Genomic DNA, 22,857 nt, shown 5'->3' on the forward strand with positions numbered 1-22,857 from the left:
AAAAGAAAAGAAAAGAAGGAAAGATATAGATATATCGGAGAGATGACGTTGGAGGAGGGATTTGTTCAAAGTGGAGGGAATTAGATTAATTGGGTTATAAAGTAGAAAAGAAGGAATTGTTATCTAAATTGCAAGATCTATCGTGCAAATATCGCGAACGGTTAATGGGAGGCGATCCGGTATGATGATAATATCGAATATAGGTGATCCGTGTTTACATTTACGTCAAATCTGGAGAAAAAATCGAGAAGAATCTCTAAGCTCGGATTTCTTTGGCGAAGATAAAAATTGTCTCCAAGATAAGTACATGCGTCAACGCTGATATCTTATCGAGCCCTCTCTCCAGTTTTGCATAGATCGTAATCTTTGATTATTGTGAGAAATGACTGTCAAGTCATGTCGAAAGAGGTCGTCTAAATTCGAATTCGATCTCGAACACTTTTCGCGATATTTTTTTTTTTTTTTTTTTCCTTTTCCCCTCCCCTGAAAGGAGAATTATTTCACCTTTTACCAAACGGGTACACGATAATCTGTAATGTAAACACAAGATCTGATGATATGTGTACCGAACAGAGTTTCGAAAATTCTTTCGAAATTAGTTTTAATATTCGAGTCCTTTCCCCTCCCCCCCTCCCTCCCCCTCTCCTTTAAAATTACAAAAGTTCCAAAAAAGAAACTGATAAAAACCGTGTATTAGCGAAGTGAAAAGGGACCGAAACGCTCGTTTGTTACGAGACCTTGGATTCGGAACCTGACTCAACGCGCTAGACATTTGATATCGAGGTTAAATGTTCCTCTCCAGTCGAGAGAGGGGAAAAAAAAAAAAAAAAAAAGGAAAAGAAAAGAAAAGAAGAGAAAAAAAACGAGCAGTTTGTTTCTTTTAGCAAAAATTGCGAGGGCGTGGAGAGATTCCGCGCATACCGATTCGAGTTAATAAATCCGAATTTCTTCATCCGGTGTTTCCATCCGCGTATTTCATCTGTTCTAATTCTAGTATATATATATAATAACCCGAATAATACGTTTTACCTGGAATCGAATCTTTTTCCGGATCAATAAGCTTTTTCAATTAATAATCGTTTAGCGCGAAAATCGTGACACACGCGCGCGCGCGCGCGTGTATGATATAAATGGAACGCGATATATTTCATTGCACGAATCAAATGCAGATTCTCGCGTCTTTATTTGAGGGAATTAACGCGGGCAAATATTTACCGTGTTTATCGATAAACGGTGGAAGCGAAGATCGGGCTAAATACTGTATTTCGCATCGTAGATTGAGCGTAAATATTTTCCACCGAAGAATAAGTATATACGCGTATGAAAATCTTTTCCGGCAGATTGGAACGTCCGGTCGTCCGTGGCACGACGTACGCTGAAAGTCTATAAGTTGCCGAAGAGTATTTTTGTCCGTGGATATTATCGATTGCATATACCCCTGATTCGTTCTCCCTTTCTCTCCAACCTAGAACGTATAATTCGTGAAACGTGTATATATTCCTCTCTTTATTTCATTCGCATCCCCCCTCGATAGATAAATTACGTTACGTGTAATTTCTTTCATTCTTTCTTTTTTTGTTTACATGCTCGAATTTTCGCCGATGATCGACTCGCTTATCCAATCTTCTCTATTTAAAAAAAAAAAAAAAAAAGAAGATTCGATTTAAGAGTTACGCTTGGAAAAATATATTTCGCAGAGGGAAAAAGGAAAGGAGGTTTGGGAGAGGAGACGATCGATCTCGTTATGCGCGGAAACACCGGTGAACACCGGGAATCCAGATAATTTGAAACTTATGCGAAGATATCTGGGAATAAATCGATTTCGTTCAATTCATCATCGAAATGATAAATAATCGTAGATAGGGAAGATTTTGACGGAGCTGTGAGTGCTCGGTTCACAGTTCGTAAATTCGAACGATGAGTGACGTGTCTCAATTGTGATTCACTGCAATGCGTCACGGTGAATAGAGAATCTTATTCTCGGCTCATCGTGGCTTATTGTTCGCAGTCACCTACTTTCATTTGCCCAATTGTATCGTTTCCTTCGCGCAACACTCTACGACCTCTATGTACGTGTGTTTTAAAGCAGGAAATTTCACTCGGTTCCTCTCTAAATCGATTTGCAAGAAAAAAAAAAAAAGAAAGAAACCGTTTATTTTTCGGTGTTCGCCTAAAAGCGATTCCGATTCGATCTCGGTGGCGATATCTTTATAAAAAAAAGAAAAAAAATAGATGGACTTGTTTTGAAAAAAGAAACGAAGATCCAAAAGTGAACGTCTGTGCGCTATCATCGATTCGATGAAAAGTTCTTGTTCGTGATTGGCGGAATTTCACCAGTTTACCGCTATTTCACCGCATCACCGTGAACTATAAATAGGTTTAAATAATCACGTGAGGCTTGCATACTGACGTACTTACACGTGTAGTATTGTATGGAGTACCTATTTCCGAATATTGCTCTCATTTTCAGCGTAATGAAATTTATCGATGACACGCGTTACTTTATATTTACACGATGCATGTGACACGAGCAATTCAAATCGTTCAAAAGAGATATATATATATATAGATGCGTGTGAGAGAAAAAAAGAAAAAAAAAAAATGAGAAAAGAAGTTTTTTTCTTTAAAAAGTTTCTTCAATTTGAACCGTGCCGACGTTTCAGAGATTTCGTTTGTAACGTCGATGTTAATGGCCGATCCTAGAATTCAATGGCACTCCTCTTTTTCTGGCATTCGTAAATTTCACGGATTATCCACTTCGTTTAACGATCTATTCCGAAAAAAAAAAAAAAAGGAAAGAAAAAGAAAAAACATTTCAATTCCTTCTTCCTTTAGAGATTTACGAGAAATTTCGGGCGGGAGGGGAAACAAATAAAAAAAAAAAAGAAAAAAGAAGAAGAAAAGAAATGGAACGAAAAGGGAAAGAGTTATATCGTGGTTTCATTGTTGCAGAATTCACTTTCGTAATTCATTCAGGCCGAAAAAGGCGTTCGCGAGCTAGTTTCCATCTATCACTTTTACGATCGCTTTTTATACGCGCTTACGCCACTGGGTTCGCGCCAAAGAATCGGTAAAATAACGTAGACTTGTAAGAGGAAGGTTGGAGTAGCGCGAAGTGAGATTACACGGACGGGAGAGGATGAGAGACCCAACTTCAACACCAAAATGGCGGAGGCCTGGAGGGTTGGAGGTGGCACGTGTTTGACAGCCTGAGCCAGTGGCGTAACAATGAATTTACGACTTCGTCCCGTTCTTTTCTTTTCGATATTCGCATGATATCTTGTCGATCATCCGAGTCCGAGAAATGGGATCGATGAATATAAAATTCTGAATAATTGTCTCAATGCGAAGAAAGGAAAAATAAAATTTATCGCTTTGAACTTTGTCCTTTCTTCTTCTGAATTTTTAATCCACGCGCGAATCAACGAGCCTCTTTCATCTCGATAAATTAAGAATAAAAATAAGGATTACGCAACGGTGAATCAAAGGATCGAATCGAATGCGAAAATATGTTTTCTTCCTTCTCCGTTGAGATATATATCGGTACAAAAAAAAAAAAAAAATTGCGAATCGACGAATAATCATTAGGTTGTTCGTGATAACCTTTCCTTAATCTGGACGGATTAAGCATTCTATTTCGACGTCAGGATTATCGGGGAAATTCTTATCGCTGCTTCCTGAACTCTACGCCTCTGAACCTCGACCACCCCCGCATACCACCCCAAGTACACCCCTAATGACGTCATAGGACAGTGGCGCCAACAGCTCTGCACTGACGTCAGTTGTCCCGAACATTGGACAACCAACTTGCTTTTGCCCCATCAATTTCATCTTTCCTTCTTTTCCGGAAAACAAAACGTGCATTGGAAAAATATTTTCGTGGCGTCGTTGATCGATTTTCTTTTTTTTTTTTTTTTTTTTTTTTTGCTCCGTTCTTTTCTACACCTCGTCTGTTAAAAGAACGAAAGAGCATCGAAGAAGCATCGGTCTCTTAGAGCAAAGGTCTCTCGCGTCTATTATCGATTCGGTGTAAAGCGGCACCTTCGTCATCGATTCGTGATGACGACAACAATGACGATCTCGCTCGCGTTTATTCAACCGCAATTGCAATTATTTTATTTTATACAAGTTTGATCGATATTGGTATTGGCACGATTTATTCGTATCCGCGCGTTCCACAAAATCTTTTAACCTTTCGTAATCTTTATTTGAAGGGTATTTTCCATCAGTTTTTAATTTCTCGGATCTTTTGGAAAATCGAGAATTCTAAATTCTCGGGGTTACAAGTATCGTTACGTGTCGTTCACCATCGACCGAATCGACTTTTCCAAGGTCCCTTTTGCGCTTACATTCGCATTAAACTGTCTGTTTCATTGCCAATGTCATGTACGGAAGAATGGAGATTATTGCAAAAGGTATTCGACGAACATACATATATTTCGTAAATATCTCAACAAAACGCAACAACCGCATGCAACAAATTTGAATAGGTTGTGAATTAAATAATTCGCTTAAGAAAACATCGCGAAGTATAAGATTACGCAAAAAAACAAACAATTTTTAAATTCATTAAAAATGTTGCTCGAATTTTGATTATTCGATCGATGTTTTCGAGGAAGAAAAAATAAATATACGATCGAGCAACCGAAATTCCTAAATATTTCAACGAAACGAGGGGGGGGGGAGGGGGGGGGGAAGAAATCGAGATATCGATTTCCCTCGAACTTGATTACAAGATCAAAGTCGATCGCACACTCCTCGTTTATTCCTCGATTGATGAAACAATTCGTTCGAGTTACGTAGTTGCACACGTACCTCGATTACGTGTGATGCATCTAACACGTCGATTGTGCTTACGTCGCATCCCGCTTTCTCGATTCATCATCGGCGATTCAGTTGCTGTTCCACCAAATGGACGGACAAACGAATCCCTCCTTTTTATTGTCGCGACTATGACGTCAATTCTCTCTAATCTCGGCGCTCATTTTCGAAAATTATGATAGTGACGGCAGGCCAACGCACCGTCGTCGGCGGACGATCATCGGTTTCCTGATTACGACCCCCCTGGCCTTTTACCAACCATTTCGCCTCGTCGCACACGGCGTTTTCGTTTTGAAAAAATAAAATCATCGATCGCCGTTTCGAGATCCTATCGAAATTAAGGATAGAAGATTTTTCGATCTTCGTCGCCTTTTTTTTTTTTTTTCTATATGACACGTTTTGAATAATCAAGGGATACGTTCGACTCGAGAGTTGTTAAATAATGGAGAGTATATTTCTGTCGGTCTATTGGAAAAGAGAGATTGAAAAGAAATTGATATTTTTCGTACGTATAATTAAAATTTTTAAAGTTTTTAAAATTTCTTTTCGATCGTTGAAAATCGGTCACTTCTCGAGCATAGTTACATAGAAGAGGTAGGCGTTGCTGAAACACGTGATCATCGATGTTTTTATCATCGATTTTACCTGGTATTTGTATTAACTACGATGTTACGTAATATTAAACCAAGGTTAAGGTATACGCGATTCTTCTTCCTACGTGAAAGTGACCTTATAATCGTGACATTTACGTTTTTAATATCAACTTGAAAATAATATTGGCGATCAATTTTAGATAAAGGTATAAAGCTGAAAAATCCCTCTCTCACGCGTTATATTTAAAAATATTCGATAAATTTTCAAAGAATTTAAAGGAAAAAAAAAAAAAAATGTATCGAAATACGAAGCGTTTTGAAACAGGTATCGAGAGAAGATAGAGAATATAAATTTACAAATAAATCACAAAAATTATTCGAATGTTAATTACATATTTATTGGTAGAGAAGTGTATATAATCAAAATACGTATTATAGAAACATATACAGGATGTGCTAAAAGTACGAAAAGTGCAGTATATCGAGTGTAAGAACAGCGTGATAATTAATAAATATTTTTTTTTCGCTTTTTCTTTTTTTTTCTTTTTTCTTTTTTTTTTTTTTTTCTTTAGCAACAAGACGCGGAAAGAATTAAACATTGAAAAAGAAAAAAAACATCGCATCGCGTAGATGTCTATAAAATTTCATTCGACCATTTCCATTTCCAGCTTAATCGTTTATGAAATTGACAATTTCCTGTATACTCGCTTTCATTCCCAATTATATAGTAGGATGTACATTATTTATACGTTACGTAAGACCTAGTAAAGCATTCTCTGATATCGATTATTAGAGAAATAAGTTGGAACTGGACGATGTTGTAAGATAAATTACAATTAAAATAAATACATATAACATATATTCTACACACATATATATATATATAAATTGAAAACTTACTAAACAATTCGTTTCTCTAGAAAGAGAAATTGTCTTTTTTTTTTTTCTTTTTCTCGTCAACTTTCAACATTTGTACAAGTTTTGCACAAGCTCGAAGACTCATAATAGAATCAACTAGGATAAACGTAATTAAAATCGTTCAACGATTAATAATAAGAATTGAATATATAGGTAAGATGATATCCATTGGAAAGATTATTTTAAATGTCAATTTCAAATGAAATTTTTTTCTTAAATTAATACAATAGAATACAAGCGAATCGACGAAAATCGAGATCGAGGTTTATTAGTGAAAAAAAAAAAAAAAATCGTGTGCGCGTAATAATTAACGATAGATGCGAATGATCGAAATGTGACAGAGAAGAGGGAAACTTGAACGATACGAAACGAGACTTTTAACAACGCAGCAAATTAGCAAATGTTCATCTTTCTTTCCTTATATATATATATATACACGAGACTTAACGAGAACGAGTCGCGCGTAACGATTATTCAAAGAGATACACGATTCCTCTCCGGAATTGTATTTGTATTTTAATCATCTTCGTCACCCCACACGAAACTTTCCTCTCCGCCAGACGTTACCTCTTCGGTTTTCGACGATTCCTCCACGCTATTCCCGCCGGTCACCGGCTTTCCTTCCGCCCCTTCCGGCTCCTCGACGAAAGGATTCTCCGCCAAGTCGCATTCGCATTCCTCGTGCACGTCCTCCTCCTCGATCTTTGCGAATCATAGGCGCGAAATAAGAAACGTAATCTCTCGTTTAAAAAAAGAAAAAAATTTTCTTCGTCAAACAGACGTTTCTTCCAAATATTTATTACCTGGGTCTCGTCGTCCGTGATCGGATCGTAAGCCTTCTCCTCCCTATCTTGATCGGTAACATCGCACGTTATCTCGTCGTCGCGGCAATGCTCGATGCTTTTCACTTCCCGATCTTGATCGAGGAAGGTGACGTTCGCCAACCTTTCCTCCTTCTCCTCTTCCTCCCGTGTTTTCTCCAAATGTTCCTCGATCAGCATCCGCTCCTGCTCTGCCAGCAAAGCCGCCGTTTTAGCCTCCTCCAGCTTTCTGCGCACACGGAAAATTATTTATCGTAACGGTGCAATTCTAAGAGAAGGGGGGGAACGAGTTTTTTCCTTTTTTTTTTCTCGAACAAAATTACCTCTTACCTCTCTTCCTCGAGTATCTTTCGAGTTTCCAAGAGGTCAGCCTCGATCTTCTCCTCCTCTGCCTTTCTCTTTTCTTCGATTTTTTCTTGCTCGATAATCTCATCGAGATGAGCTACTCGTTCCTGCGCTATTTGCAGCTGCTCCCACACCTTTGCCTCCTCCACCTCGAGCCTCGTCCTTTCCTCCTCGGCAGCTATTTTACGCTCCTCTTCGGTCCTGCCACGAAATCTCGTTTTTAAATCCACGCCCGATTATCATCCGATAAAAGACGCTCGATATTTTTGGCACGCGTGCAAATCGGTTGGAAGCCGATTTTTACCAGGTCACCCGGCCGGGTTCAATGTTACGATCGCTGATCGATTTCGCGCGCTATGTCGAAATCATTTTAAACTGTCTCGACTTGGTTACGCAATATTTTTATCATCGATGAAACGTGCCAACTTTTATTACTAGGGCTACCCACCTCGCCTTCTCGGCAGCTTCAATAAGGTACTGCTCTATTCTCTTCACAGCCTCCTCCTTATCTTGCCTCACTGAAACGTGAAAATTCTCCTCGTTAATGTCTCATAAAAAGGAAATATGGAGTTGTACATCCCTTAGTTTATTCATCCCCCCTCCCTCTTTGTTACAACGATGTAGCAACAATACGTATACAGGATACAGATTTCTAAGACCGAACAAGGAAACATACGGAACGAATATCATGCGACAACACGTAAGAGACACGTTGTACGATACATTTCATACTTGTTCGGTATACTTATCCAGAAAATTCTTTAAATCATTCTCTTCCTTCGTTGGAAACAGGGCGATGGGCGTAATTTTATAACAATGATCGAAATTCGAACGAATAAATTTACTTCGAAAAATGTTATTATTCGCTCGTAACAACAATAATCAACAATCGGAAATAATCGCAACGATCGAGGTTACGTGAAAATTCGAAGTAACTTTATTCTTAATTTTTTTCCTAACTTTAATTTTTGAATCGAATCGAGTATAGCCGGACTCTGCTTCGAAACAACATACCATCCTCGGTCGTTGCCTCCTTCTCATCTGTTTCCTCCGATTCACTTACAGCTTCGTTAACTTCTCGCTTGGACTCCACCTCCTCCTCGGATACTAACGCTTTCGTTTCTGGTTGCGCCACCTCTTTCGCGGATTCTGTCAAGTTTTCTGGATTCGACTCCACTGCTTTTCCAATCTCTGAAAGTGATTCGCGTGCAGGCTCGGGTTCAGATTCGGATTCAGACTCGGGTTCGGATTCAGACTCGGATTCAGGTTCAGGCGTGGATTCTTTCGCGGGCTCGGGTTCAGGCGTGGATCGTTTCGCAGGTTCAGGTTCGGGTGTCGGCTCTGTTTGCTTCACGGGTTCCGCTGGTTCAGGCTCTGTCGTTGGTTCTTTGGCAGGATGCTCGACTTTACCCAGAGATTCAGCTTCTGTTACAGGCTCGTTCGCGACTTCTGGTTGCCCCGCTTCGGGTTCAGATTGAACTGGTTCAGGCACGCTCATTTCCACCATCTCCTCATCCTCCTCGATTTTCTCGCGGCTCGAGAATCCAAGTTTCCTCTCCCCTTTCGATTCCGTTTCTCTACGCGTTTTATCTGTTACTAGGAATACAACGAAACGATCACATTTCTCTTCTTTCTCTTTCAACAGGGACATTCGCGATTTCGAGACACTTTTTTTTACCTTTTCTCAAAGTCGACTCGTCCAAATCAGGTTGCAACGCTCGCGCTAAAATTTGTCAGAATGATGAATGAAAAAAAAAAAAAAAAGGACAAGAGCAAAACGAACGAATTAATCGACGATTGTTAGAGAAATTTTTACTGACCCTTCCGCAACTCTCTTTCCGTCATCGGCTGATCTGGAGCTATAGCAGTGATATGAAACACATAAATGTTCGATTAACAACATATTTTCCACGTGTCTTTTGTGTATCTGAAAATGGGCGGGGAGGGGGGGGGGCGGGGGGAAAGAGCAGGATGAATGTAAACGAGTGGAACAAAGCCGTAAGTTAAAAAAAAAAAAAAAAAAAAAAAGAAGTCAGCCAGAAATATCAAGGTTATTGACGTTTCTTGTGTTAATCATAATTAACGCAATTTTATCAACAATAATGATAAAAAGCTTCGTAAAGGAAACGGTAAACGAAAGATTACGTTCAAACATACGATGGTGTGCGACTGAGATGAATTAGAATATTAGAATTATTTCGAATTTTCAGAGAGTATATCGGTGATAATGAAATTGATTCCTGAAATTGATTTTTATTTTTTTTTTTTTTTTCTTTCGTTACGACGATGTAATTTATTATCGCAAAAAAAAAAAAAAAAAAAAAAAGAAAAAGAACGATGAATCGAATTATTGCTCTCGTCTTGCTTCGATTATTTCCTATCATACAAATGATGATCGGGGGGAGTGTGATGGTCGATTAAAAGAAAAGGACACACGGTATATATGTGTGTGTATATATATATATACTTAACGTTGTTCCACCGCATCTGTCGCTTCGATGAAAATGGGCGGGTATTTTTTGTTATCACGTTATTAGGATCACGTATGTACAAATTTAAACGTGATTGTGGCACGGGGGAGGATATTCGTCCCTTCTTTCTCCTACACCCCTTTTTTAATAGATTTTTACTTTAGTTGCTGCGATATCTCTTATAGTCTTTTTTTTCTTAATATCGCTGTTGTTGTTACAATCGTGTGATTAATCATCACCCCTTTCTCAACAACCGGAAAAAAGAAGAGGAAAAAAAAAAAAAAGAAAAAAGAACCACTCAACCTCGCTTCAATCGGTCTGATTTTATTATTAGAATCTGCAAAAGCACGCATGATAAGCTTACCTCGAATGCAACGCAATATTCGCTCAGATAGCCAGCTTCTCTAATCTTTCCGATATTTGTGCATTTGTGAAAACAATTGACGGTGTCGTGTATTTTGTTTTTTTTTTTTTTTTTTTTTAATCATCGAACATTGATTTATTTGGATATTTATTATTTTTTTTTTTTTTTAATCGGACAAGTTTTAGTATTTAGTATATACAAGGAGTAAATTGTGAATTTCTCGAATCGCGTAGAGTTTGTTTATTTTTCTTTCTTTTTTTTTTTATTTTTTTTTTTTTTTTTTACTGAAAATCGTATGAACGATTACTCGTAACCGCTGTTAACGTTTTATTTTATTTTATTTTATTTTTTTTTTTTTCTTTTTCAGTCTTTTCGCTATTATTATTTCGTGCGAAAACCGACACCAAAAGTGTTGTTAATTAATCCTTTAATTAGTTCGACTAATTTCTTTCTTAACGAAATTCACAATAGGTCGGTCTCGGGTTTCTAAATTAAATCTGTGTGCGAAAGGTATTTTATCGATAATTCGATTCTCTCGAATCGTGTGCAATCGTGTGTTGGTGATCGTTGTGCGCAATGGGGCCACGCGTAGGATTGTGAAAAACGTGGTGGATTTTTATAAATTTAAAAAAAAAAAAAAATAATCGGGGCGATATTTTAATAAAAACGCGAGCGTCGTCATTCTTCGGCAGCCGCTTCACTCTCATTCTCTTGCTCCTCCTCCTCCTCCTTCCGTTTCATTTTTGTCGGATCCTCGTACAGCTCTGGAACCCGATTCCTCCATCCTTTGCCTGAAACGTTCAAAAAAGCCGAACTGGTTCTTCCTCTGCCATTTCTACCCCTATTTACGTGTCCCAGTCATCTGGTTCTGCACCGACACTGCAGTTCTCTCCCTTCGTGTGAAAAATCTTGCTCTCATCTCAGTTTTCGTTTTTCCTTTCTTTCTTTCTTTTTTTCTTTTTTTCTTTCTTTCTTTTCGTTTCTTTTTTTTTTTCTTTTCTTTTCTTTCTTTTTTCTTTTTTTCCGCAACTCGAAATATCGTCGATTGCCGTCAATTGTCAAGAGAAATCAACTCGTCGAGAGACGAGTTAAAAAAAAGACGAGAAAAAAGTAAACGAAAAAAGACAAACAAAAAAAAACAACGTCTCACACCTTCGTGTCGCTACGCGTACATATTTTAATTAGACACAGTTTATAACAATAAAATCTGTACATACATACAAAAGAACGAGGAAAAAAAAAAGAGCGTAGAGATGAAGAGGAAACTACGTAACGAACGAGGGAAACAAAAAAAAAAAAAGAAAAAAAAAAGAAAAAAAACAAGAGTACAACACAGCACAGCAAAAAAATTGTCAGATCAGAGCGAATCCAATGGCAATCCATCCAAAAAAGAGTGGAAAAAAAGAGTAGAAAACCGAGCGGGAAAGAAAAACCAAAAAAAGAAAGGTACACACAACGGCGTCACATGGCCGCTTTTATTTTTCCAAAATTTTCTTCAAGATCTATATCTTATATTAAAAAAATATACGGGAAAGTAATGCCGAATAATATCGCCCTTTTTTTTTTCTCTTTTTTCACTTTCTTTCGATTTCCATATCGATAATAATTATACATCTTCGATAATTATTCGTCATTCGATCTTTCTCGTAATAACGTAACTATTATTATTTATCTTCTTTCCTACATGTTCCGTGTTTATGATTCCGCGATAAAAAAATCATTCGTTCGTATCGTCCGTTCTTCGATCGAAAAAGAAAAATCCATATCTAACTGTCCTAGAAGTTCTTTTTTCCATTTTCAGCGATTCGCGTAAAAAAAAAAAAAAAAAGAAATTATAAAATAAATAAATAAATATATTTGTCCTAATGATAAATATAAAGAAGAAAACCGTGCAATTTCTCGAAGCGATGATCGTCGAACAACAACAATGTCGTAAAAATAAATGGAGAAATTTTAGGACAGCTCGACACACGTCACGCGCGTCCTCCTCCGAGCGTTTATCGTAGCGATCGTGTTCGTGTAGTCGTCGTTTTGTGATCCTCGGTATGTAATTACTCACAGGCGTTAGCCGCCGCCTCGCGGTTCTTGCTGTAGTAACTGAGAAAATTGACATCGTTTTTGATGTCGGACGGGCGTAAATCGGCGACCTTGAAGTAGGGTTTCCTGATCGAGTGTGGCTTGCCGGCGACATACTTAACACACGCCAGATTACCAAAGTTACCTCGATCGGGTACTTCGTACCAGGAGATCGGCTCTATCGTGTCCTTCTTCGTGTTGTGCTTGCCCGAGATCAGTCGGCGGACGTAATCCCCGCTGCGCATGCGTTCCGGCACTATTTCCTCCGCGAAGTCGCTAGAAAAATCGAAAAGTCGTTTCGTATTACCGAGCATGGGCGAAAGTGAAGGATGGACATATAATCGGACGGAGAGACGAAGAACGGCTGTTTGTTTACGTTTTCTGAAGCGAATAACGGTTAAATATACCTTGCTACGGCTCGTGGGACGAAGATGTGTACTCGTCGAAGAAGGGAATCCACTCTCGCACGTATTTCCCTCGCCTCGTCGTCGAAGTACTGTGAAGAGAGATACGTAAAATATACGTGCAAAGGTTCTCGTTCTGTTTCTAAGACAGGAATTAGTATTATAGCTAATAATAACGATCGTTTCGTTATTCGGTTAAATCGATCGAAAGAAAAGTACAATCGCGGTGTTACAAGATGGGACAAATTACAAATTTCAATAATTTTAAACATGCTTCGAGTTGTGATTGAAACAAATTCTTGTAGAATCGATAATATAATAATACATATATGTATATATATAAAACTCGATGACAATCGTGAAAAATTTAAACTTGTCCGTGTAAAAAAGACGACGCGATTCCGCCGAACGATGATGCCAGATGTCGTCGAAGAGCAATGGGTTGTAATCGTGAAGAGATGCGACGATGCATGAATGATTCGATGATCGGACGTGTCTCGATGACATGGATGATGATAATGATGATGACGACGACGACGACGACCGACACTCGTGCTTAATGGCCGTGAATGATGCGACTGTTTTCTTTTCTTTTTTTTTCTTTGCGTTGAAACAGAGATATCGGAGGAGATATCTTAGGCAGACTTACGATGTGATCCTTCGATTGAAGATACTTTTCCACGTAGGATTCGGTGGACGGTCTTGTCAGGTTGCGTATCCTGTTGAGCTCAGCTGCAATGACGCTTGGACGTATGCGCGTATGAACTCTTATCGGTATCAGGGTGCCGCCATAGTACACAGTATGATACGGGATGTGGATTACAGTGACGAGCCGTTTATGAGCCACGTATGGCATGCGGGGAATGCTTCTCAACTAGAGGCACGAACTCTGCTTTACTAATTCGTCGACTAATTCGTTACGTTCCCAGCGGCATCAGCGACAATTAGCTTCGGACAAGCCAGTGCTACTCTCAAGCATTTGCGTTGTCTATTTCCCATTCTTTCCTCCCTCTTTCTCTCTCTTTCTCTCTTGTCTTTTTTCTTTTTTTCCCTCGCCATTCGTTCTTCCGATATCAGATTCATTCGCGATCAGCAATGATAATCGATTAATAGCAATTTGCAGCAATTGCAGTTATTTAGCAATCTCTTTCGCCATTCATTCTCACGGTAATGGATTTATTCGCGATCAGCAATGCGATAATATTCGATATAGGCATTATATCAATCGTTTGTGCAGTATTTTAGCAATCTACGATCTCTTTCTCTCTCTTCTCAACGAATTCATTCGCGATCACCAATGGCAATGGCAATAATTTTTTTTTTTTTTCGAGTTTCTTTCCTTCGCCGTTCATTCATTCATTGACATTTACGTTGAAGCGATTAGAAACGATAAGTAGAAATTACGAAATAATAATCAATCGTGATTGCAACGTGGTGTTCCAGTAATTTGAGCAAAGAAAATCGGATTAGATATTATATTAATCATTGTGATCGCAATTCGCAACAGTGCTTTGGCAATCTACGATCTCTCTAATCATCTTTTCTCTCCTTCGTCTTTGCCTCTCTTTCCACCACTCATTCTCACCAATTTCGAAGCGGGTTAGCAGCTAAAGCGGTCGATTAAGTATTGCACCAACGATCGTGGTGATTGCAACGTGAAACAATGTTTCGTGTTTAATTTCCATATGATACTGGTGGATGATTTGCGAAAATGCGTTGATGATTCGATTTAGTAATGAAGAGATGGAATAAGCAGAAAAGCGTCGTGGAGCAGCATTCAAAAAAAAAAAAAAAAAAAGAAGAGAAATCTTGCGGTGAAAATCGGCGATTCGCAAAAATCGAGTGTGTCATTGTTAAAATCTTGCTGCCTGCTACTTTTTTGCGATTCAAGCGAGCTATTATTTTTCTTTTCTGTTCTGTCCATTAGCTTGTAACTCCATGCTACTTACCTGAAGAATCGTAGAGATCGGTAAGGTAATCGGTCGATCCTGCACCCCGGTTTTTCGTCGTAGTATTTACAGACATTTTGTGTGTGATTTTCGTTTTTATCGATTTTCGACGATATTGGATGTGATCCGACGGCGGCGATTGGGACGAGGAGTCACAGTGGGAAGCAGAATAAATAGAAAGAAGAACAACACCCGGTTAGTAATGCTCGCAATACAGTATCCTTTTCTGCACTCTTTTTTTATTTTTTTTTTTTATTTATTTTCTTTTTTTTATATATATATTTTTTTTTCACGCATCTTCACTTTATTCATTCCTTTATTTCCTTCGTTTACACACGTGCGTGTTATTGAATTGGCGACCGTCGGTCGAAATCGTTCGTGTGCGAAACTGATCGGTAATAATGCGCGATTTCAATTTAATTCGAGATCGGGGAGGAAGAGAAAAGCAAGGAAAAGTGTACCTTGAAGGCTAAGAAAAAAAAAAAAAAAAAAAAACGTGACGATGACGAATAAATTTTCAACGATCCGCGGAACGAAAAAAGAAATTTGGCCGATTGTCGCGTTGTGTGTCTATCGAGATTGGTTTCAGATGTTAGTCACGATTAACAGTTTGGTACACAGAAAAGTGAACGCACGCATTTCTTTTTTTTTTTTTTTTGTTCGAGTAGTGATCAATATGTCCGATACGTTTAAATGTCCGATAAATTGTAAAGATACTTGTAATGCGTTCTCTTTTATTAATTCACACACGTCGTTACATACACATACGCGCGCACACACACGCTGAAGGAAACGAAATATATATGCTGGCACACGGATAATATAAATAAAATCATTGGTTCGAAAGCGAAAAGAAGACGAAGAAAAAAAAAAAAGAAACACTCCCACACGTACAATCGATAAAAATAATGATAAAATTGCTAAAACAATTTTAGAGCGTACTTCCAAATTTGTCATTTGTATCGTTCGTGTAACAAATATAATATAATTTTAAATATCCAATTACATCATTTATATATAATTTAACAACAACCAATAATCGACTGACAATTAATTTCAAAGTATCCAAATGCAGCTAAAGAACATTGATTTTCATTTCACGCGTTACAAATTTGATCGACGAATTACGAGTATAGAACAGCGTATTCCAACCTTTCTCGAGTTGCAACCCCTTTTTTTTTTTTTTTTTTTTTTTTACATTCGAATAATAACCAGCCACGACACTTTCAAACTCTCCTTTCTCCAAATTTCCAGAAAAATATATATATATATATATATATAGATAAAAACCGATAAAAAGTTACGAGTCACGACTCAAAGGTTGGGAATCACTGGTTCGTCTTGGAGAAACGCACGACGGTTATATATCCATTATGGAAAAGATACAGGGGCAAAGAAACAAAAAAAAAAAAAAAAAGAAGAAAAAAAGCTGGTCGATCGAGCGAGAGAGAAACAGGAAGAACGAGTGTTTCCAGAAGATGGACTCTGCTCGATCGAGACGGTGGGGAATTTAGACACGGTAGGAGAAATGGCGGTAAGTGGTGCCACCTGGCAAACGACCGGAAGTGTGGGACTCGTAGGAGGAATGATAGCTTCCAGGAGCGCCGCCACTCGATGTCCTGGTCGATCTCTCAGTCGAGTAGGATCCGTAGGGGCCGCTCTCCCTCTTGTACACGCTCTCCTCGCTGTAGCTAGACTTGTGCGGGCGGCGACTGTACGGATCCGTGGAGGAGGAGGAAGACGACGAGCTGGTGTTGGTGTAGGCATAGCTGTACTGCTCTTGAGCAGACCTCACCCCGACTTCCGGATAGTCACGGACCACGTAATGCCGAGGCGTCTATAGATTCGGGTTACACAAGGTCAACAATGTGGAGAACAGAGGCGTTTCCGGAGAACAGAACTCGATCCCTTTCCATTTCTCGAATAATTCGAAAGCACAATTCTTCCCTTTCCCTTAGAATCTCTTTCTCTAGCTGTATATGTGTATGTACGTGTGTGTATATATACACGTATATAGCTAGAATTTCGATCGATTTAATTTGCTAAGTTTTCATTGGCTCTGCTCTCCGTCTTTTGGAATAACATATACTGGAAAAGAGGACATTGTGTGTCAGGTTGCGAGAAATAAGAAAGTTTGACGAATCGTATCGGTTTTGCGAATTATTGCCGAACGTTAATGCGATCACGTTGGAAAATTTTTAAAATCAGGTGGATTGGATACTTTCGAGGCGAGCGCATACGTTCGACGATACGATTCGCAAATTCGCAAAACTTCGAATCATCGTCTGATTCATCTCGCTTGCGTGATCGATTGAAATTATCGGAAAAAAAAAAAAAAAAAAAAAGAAACGATATTTCGGCATTTTGCCACATTCAGTTATTTTAGTATTCATTTTAATCAAATTCAGACGAAGCGTCGAATGAACTTTTTTTTTTGGAAGGGAATCGTGATAATTAGCACGAATCTGTTTAATCACTTGATGTTAAGTCGAGGGAAAAAGAAGAGAGTAAAGAGGAGGATCGCTAAGATAAGATGATCTCGCTATTTAATGTATATCGATATCTATCTGTAGACACACAACGTGCGGGCCAATTATAAACGTAGAGCGGTACACGTATGCATTAATAATGTCTCCTTGCCGAGATATTCAGGACACTCTAGAGTGCAACGTTGGGCAACGTTGAATCAAGCCAACTTGCCAAGAAACACATACATAACGTGACGCGATAGCAAGTGTATAAGTTATGTTTGTGTTCTTTGCTCATATGCGCCGGTGCATCTCGGTGTCTCGTTTCGACCGTTAGTTTTCGACCTAAAAACTTTGTTCACCCTCCCCTTCGATCTTGCTCAAGCATCGATTCTTCTTTGGAAAATCATGCCTTCCTAATTATAGATACGGGTCGAATAAAAACATTCCATTCGGCTAAAATATTAAACGTGTTTAACGGGAACGAGCCCGATTAAACGCGATTCTTAAAAATCGAGACGGGTTTATATTCTCGCTCGCGACAATTTTCACAATTTCGAATAAAATATCATTCGTGTAGTATAATGGAGAATAGATTGCAATTTATTCGATCCCTTGTATCGTTATTTCGTAAACTAAATAAAATTTGAGAACGGAAAATATTAATCTACCTACGGAACATATCTACTTACGAATTTCTCGAGAAATCTTTTATTAAATCGTTCGTTCAGTTAATCAATAAAGTCAATCTCGTCCTGACAAGTATTCGTATTATTATCTAACTAAATTCTAAGGAAGAAAGATATCAAAATTGTTTATCAGTCGTATCGAGATCCGTCCGTTTATCGTTTCACGAGACGTAATATTCCATTGTGTGTAAGCGGTTCCAGTTCGTTCGTAGGTTATCTTTAAAATCGATACCAAGACGGCGTTTGCAGCGCCATCAGTATCTTGGTATGACCACTGGTGGGTAAAGCGACGTGTCTGTTGGTAGTCTGTGGCCTGGAAAGCACTCCTTTCCCGAAAACGTGACCTTTCCTTGCCAATTCGGCTGCGGCATCCAAACTGACCTTCGACACCGCACCACCCGCCACCAATTGACGGGCATGATCCTCTTTGGAGGGATTCTTCCCACGCACGACACCCTCCTTATCCCTCAGGGTGACGTATTGGTAAAATTCCTTTTTAGGATCCTGTTTCTTACGTCCCCAAACCGTGAATGGTTCCGGTACCAAGGATGGTCGTGGGACAAACGGCACTTTTTCCCAGGGGAAGTAGTCCTGCTTCTGTAAATTTCATCATCATCGTTCGTGATGCGTTTTCTGCCCGCTCGTACTCTTCTCTCGATCATCAATTGTTTTTCAGGATTATTGTTATTGTTATTATTATTATTGTTGTTTTTTTTTTTATTATTATTTCCTTTCGCCGAGCTTCGATCAGAGAAACTTGATCCCTTTCGATTCGTCTTCACTTCCACACCATCATTCTTCCATTATTATTGCGACATTATATATATATATATATTTACTTATATCGATCGTAGCAACGCGAGTTAAAATGATGAATCTTAAATTATTCAATGATCGTGCCACCGCCATTCCGGTTACTGCGGACGAATATAGAATTGGATAAGGAAAATACAAACGTCGTCCTTTTCTTCCCCGATGATTCCTCGCTATTTTATATTCTCGATTATTTTCTGCCACGGTTATAGCGCGTACCGTGTTTCTCATCCTCGCGTAAAAATAGACGAAAGCAACAGTGAATGGTATACGAGGAACGCAACACCGGCGCCCTCGTGCTCGCCTCCGCACATTCCGAATTGTTGAGCGAGATTTTTTTAAGGCGATCCCTCCTTACGCTCGCTCCTCCAATATAATATCGTATATTGCCGTAGATTTTTCGTTCTCTTCGTTCCCAAACACGTTGTTGAACGTTCGATTCCTAAATCTCTCTCTTTTTATTTTTTCAATATTCAATTACGTTCTATGTTTTAGAAACATTTTTTTATCTTTATCTTATTAATTCTCATCAAAGTCACAGCTCACTAATTATATCTTGCTTCTTATAAAATTGTCCGTAATCCCGATACCTCGTTCACGTGTAAAAAAAAAAAAAAAAAAAAAAAATTCTCTCTTTCTCCTTCTATTTTGTCCAAGGACGACAAAAATAGAGCGAAATTGCATTATCGATCTAAATATTTCGAAGAATTTTCGAGAAACAATAGTTCGAGAAACACGAAGCTTTTGCGACATATAGGTTACAAAAGCAAATATGGCCAGCGAGAAAATCACATATGAATTTCCGTGACGAATTTTAGCTCCCTTAGTGGTGGGAGTCAACATCGTTGGTCTACGTCGTGAGTCTAAATTAGGGCAGAGTAACGCAACACCGATGCTCGCAGAATCCCCTCTACTGAAACGAAGAAATACGGAAAGTATATCTTAATAACATATCTTTGACCACCGAATCGCTCTTTCCTTCCCCTGGTGTGAGTGCGCGTGTCGTTTCATCCTTCTCTTTTTCTCCTTGGAATCGTTCGAGATTCCTCCCGCTCTCTCTTTCTCTCGAGAGATCTTTCAAAACATGGTTAGAATCGCTGGGAAGTAAGGTATTCGGGTCAGCTTTTAACGATGCCATTGATCCATGATCAACCGATGGAGAATCGGTCTTGATCGATCCAAACTTGTGTTCGCGGAGTTGAAAAATTCTCTCCTCTCGAGAAATTTCACTGATTTTCCTCGATTTTTTTTATTTTCTTCGCTTCAAGTTTGTAAAAAAGTTCGATCAGGTTGATTTATTCGTTTCTTCGTTCATTTTTCTTATTATTTCTTTTTATTTTTCTTTAACGCGAATTAATCTTTCATCGTAGAACAGACCACGCGAAAGATCGAAATACATTTTTTTGCTGCTCACGAATCCAAAATTTGCCGGGTCAGTATGATATCTAAGTTTAACGCGACAGAGTCCCGGAAAATGGCTGCAACGCTATGAATAGTCGTTTCTCTAATTCCTTTGCCCTCGAATCACTGCTTTATACGAATTCTCGATATTTCGAAGATGGAAATATCGTTTAATATTTGTAAACGTGAAACTCGTTAAAATTCGAGTATTGATTTGTAAATTAGAAGTTTAAGAGGGCTTAAAAATATAGTAAAAACAAACAAAGAAAAAAAGTTCTCGATCTTTAATCCAGCGATCATTTTTATATCGAATATCGATCGCCCGTGTCTTATTGAAATAAATTCCATTTCTCTTTAAAATAATAATTCGTATCCCAATTAATTCCCAATTATTGACACAAACGAATACACGAAGCATACAGTTGGTAGAATAAATAATAAAATCTTGGTTACATTGGGAGATATAACACATACATATGTGTACAAGTGCATACAAAACACAGAGGATGTTGTCGAAAACAAATCATTCAACAGGTATCTTTCTTTTTTTTTTTCCCGTCCGTTTAATTCGTCCGGGTGACTCGTGTCAGAGCTTATTTGATGCAGGTACAAATTAATTCCGTAAACTGGAGGTTATTATTACTGCGCAGTCGTATATCTGGTTTAACTCTCATAATTGATACTCGACGGCATACTTGATCCGTGCTGTTAAGTGTGCACGTTAATTGAAATTTAGGCTTGTGCTAAGTACGATCGATTCGTACCGAACAAAATATTCGTTTCATTTTTCGGGAGACACCGAGTGCATGTATCAAGATTTGAGAAAAACTTGTCAAAGAGCAATTGTAGCAACAGTGACAACATTGTAAATAGTAATAATAATGGCCGGAATACAGTGTGGAAGTAGAGACTTCGAAATGCATCCTTCGAATTCGATCCGTCGACAACGATACAACGATTCCGTATTTCGCATAATTCTGCTAATATCGTTGATACATCGTTGCCTGTCGTTGATCGATTTCGTGAATGAAATAAAAAGGGTAATCAAGGAGTGTCGTTGTATTCTCGTGGATCGTGAACGAGCCAATGTCTCGCAATTTGACAAATCATTTTTAAGGTTAGAAATCAAGACGCGAAATAGGAAGAAAGAAACTTTGGAATCGGCAGAGAATTTGAAAGGAGAAGCGAAACGTTGACTCTTACGGATCTATCAAAATCCGTACAAGGTTGTCTCGGTTAAAGTGTTCCCGTGTCATACTTTGACGCTTTTATTCGACGTTAGTGCCATCCAGCAAAAAACATTATTAAGACATACTTCATCCCGCTCTGTTGGCAATCCCATGTATACTGACCGTGATGGAGTAAGACGAGACTAAAGGCCGTGAGTAGGGTCGTCGAGTCGTGTAGAAGTCGCTCTCGTAAACCATTTTTGCCTTTTCACTTCGTTCTCCTTTTTTCGGTTGATAATTCGGTTGATGAATTCGTTCGTCGGTGCTATCTTATTGAACTTGTTGCTCGATAAACGTATTGATCGTTGCACGTACGACCGATCTGTCGTAAATGTTAACGTGGGCACCAGTATGAAAGATCCGCTATTGCGGCCACGATGAAGGTTCGTACGATTCTACTCGTTCGACCAGACGCTTCTTCGTCTTCCACTACGGATCGTTTCACCCCACTTCGCGCAGTCTTTTTCTTTTCCACCGTACATACGTACGAGGGAGAGCATTTTACGTACGTGTCGCGTCTTCTCCTCAGAAGATTCTCGCGGTCGCCACTTCGATTGCGTCATTTTCAGCACACGGCCTGATGCATCGAAAGAAATAGAATTGTGTTAAGGTTGCAACTGGCAACCCTCTTTCAACGCTCTCTCCCACGTTTCTTCCTTCTCATTCTTATTTACTCTTTCTTTCCCTTTCTTTCCTTTATGTTTTATTTATACATGTCTTTATGTATCTCGTATACGCGCCATTTTACATTTTTTTTCTTGTTTTTCTTTCGTTTTATTTTTCACACATTAAGCGTCGATAAATAATAAAATGATACGCGTCGAAAAAAATTATTCGTAAGATCTGCAAATATGTTTTTTTTTTTTTTTATTTTCGTTTGAACGATAAAGTTTTGACTAATGTGCATTACATTATATAAAAATAGTAGTTATTAATATCTACATTTTATTACTAGTTTACTATTTTTATACGAATGACACGAAATTAGATATTCAATGTCATGTTTGTTTATTTAATCATACATTATATCCGTGATTGTGCTTATATTACATCAGATATTACATTGGCAATCAGCCATCATTTTGCACTAATTTTATAGTTGGATCAAATTCTTACATTTTTTTTACAAAAGAACAATTTATTTATTTATAACAATGCCTTTTATTCGAACAAAATCTGCTCTATTGAATAGTTAGGAAATAATCTTAAATTATTTCTCAGAGTTTAAATTTCAGTTTGAGATCTCAAGAATTAAAGAATTTAATCTAAATATTCTCTGTTCCAGAAATATATTTGTATTTTTTGTATTAAAAATTAAATCATATTGCAATTTTATAAAAGAAATGACGAAATATGTCCAGTTCATATCCCGCACTTTATCATGAGCTAAAAACAAGCATAAAGAGAAAAAATAATAGAAATAGGGAAAAAATATGAAATTGAAATTAATACTCCTTCAGGATGCCGCAAATGAAATATATAAAAGTAAAAAATA

At 38.3% G+C, this 22,857-nt stretch overlaps 1 protein-coding gene across 9 annotated transcripts; it reads right to left on the reverse strand.

Annotated features, from left to right (window-relative positions):
* Window positions 1-5,790: 5,790 nt before the first annotated feature.
* On the reverse strand, window positions 5,791-21,981 carry LOC100869759 (uncharacterized). 9 transcript variants are annotated; one of them, XR_015291018.1, is made up of 13 exons: window positions 21,486-21,898; window positions 18,301-18,516; window positions 14,763-14,801; window positions 13,463-13,687; window positions 12,817-12,905; window positions 12,393-12,685; window positions 9,319-9,357; window positions 9,177-9,221; window positions 8,513-9,094; window positions 7,947-8,016; window positions 7,477-7,699; window positions 7,136-7,382; window positions 5,791-7,034 (listed from the first exon to the last, which is right to left on the reverse strand). XR_015291018.1 is itself a non-coding variant. In XM_086904420.1 (13 exons), exons 1-13 carry the CDS (start codon window positions 21,558-21,560, stop codon window positions 6,849-6,851), a joined length of 2,316 nt encoding a protein of 771 aa, XP_086760546.1. In that variant the 5' UTR covers window positions 21,561-21,898; the 3' UTR covers window positions 5,791-6,848. The 9 variants fall into 9 exon arrangements, 8 of the variants coding, with proteins under 8 accessions (XP_086760546.1, XP_012345924.2, XP_086760547.1 ...); XM_086904420.1 differs by having other exon boundaries at window positions 7,484-7,699; window positions 8,513-9,088; XM_012490470.2 differs by having other exon boundaries at window positions 7,484-7,699.
* Window positions 21,982-22,857: the final 876 nt, after the last annotated feature.

Source organism: Apis florea, unplaced genomic scaffold (assembly GCF_048593485.1).
Source record: "Apis florea isolate Af1SG1 unplaced genomic scaffold, ASM4859348v1 contig_2350_pilon, whole genome shotgun sequence".
NCBI classification, from domain to species: Eukaryota; Metazoa; Arthropoda; class Insecta; order Hymenoptera; family Apidae; genus Apis; species Apis florea.

What these genes read in the sequence shown, in the direction of transcription:
- LOC100869759 (XM_012490470.2), bottom strand. Translation starts at nt 21,560, where the DNA reads ATGGTTTACGAGAGCGACTTCTACACGACTCGACGACCCTACTCACGG. An exon ending in TTCAATCGAAGGATCACATC is followed by an intron (nt 12,906 to 13,462) that starts GTAAGTCTGCCT and finishes CTCTCTTCACAG; the next exon opens with TACTTCGACGACGAGGCGAG. An exon ending in AAGATACTCGAGGAAGAGAG is followed by an intron (nt 7,383 to 7,483) that starts GTAAGAGGTAAT and finishes CCGTGTGCGCAG; the next exon opens with AAAGCTGGAGGAGGCTAAAA.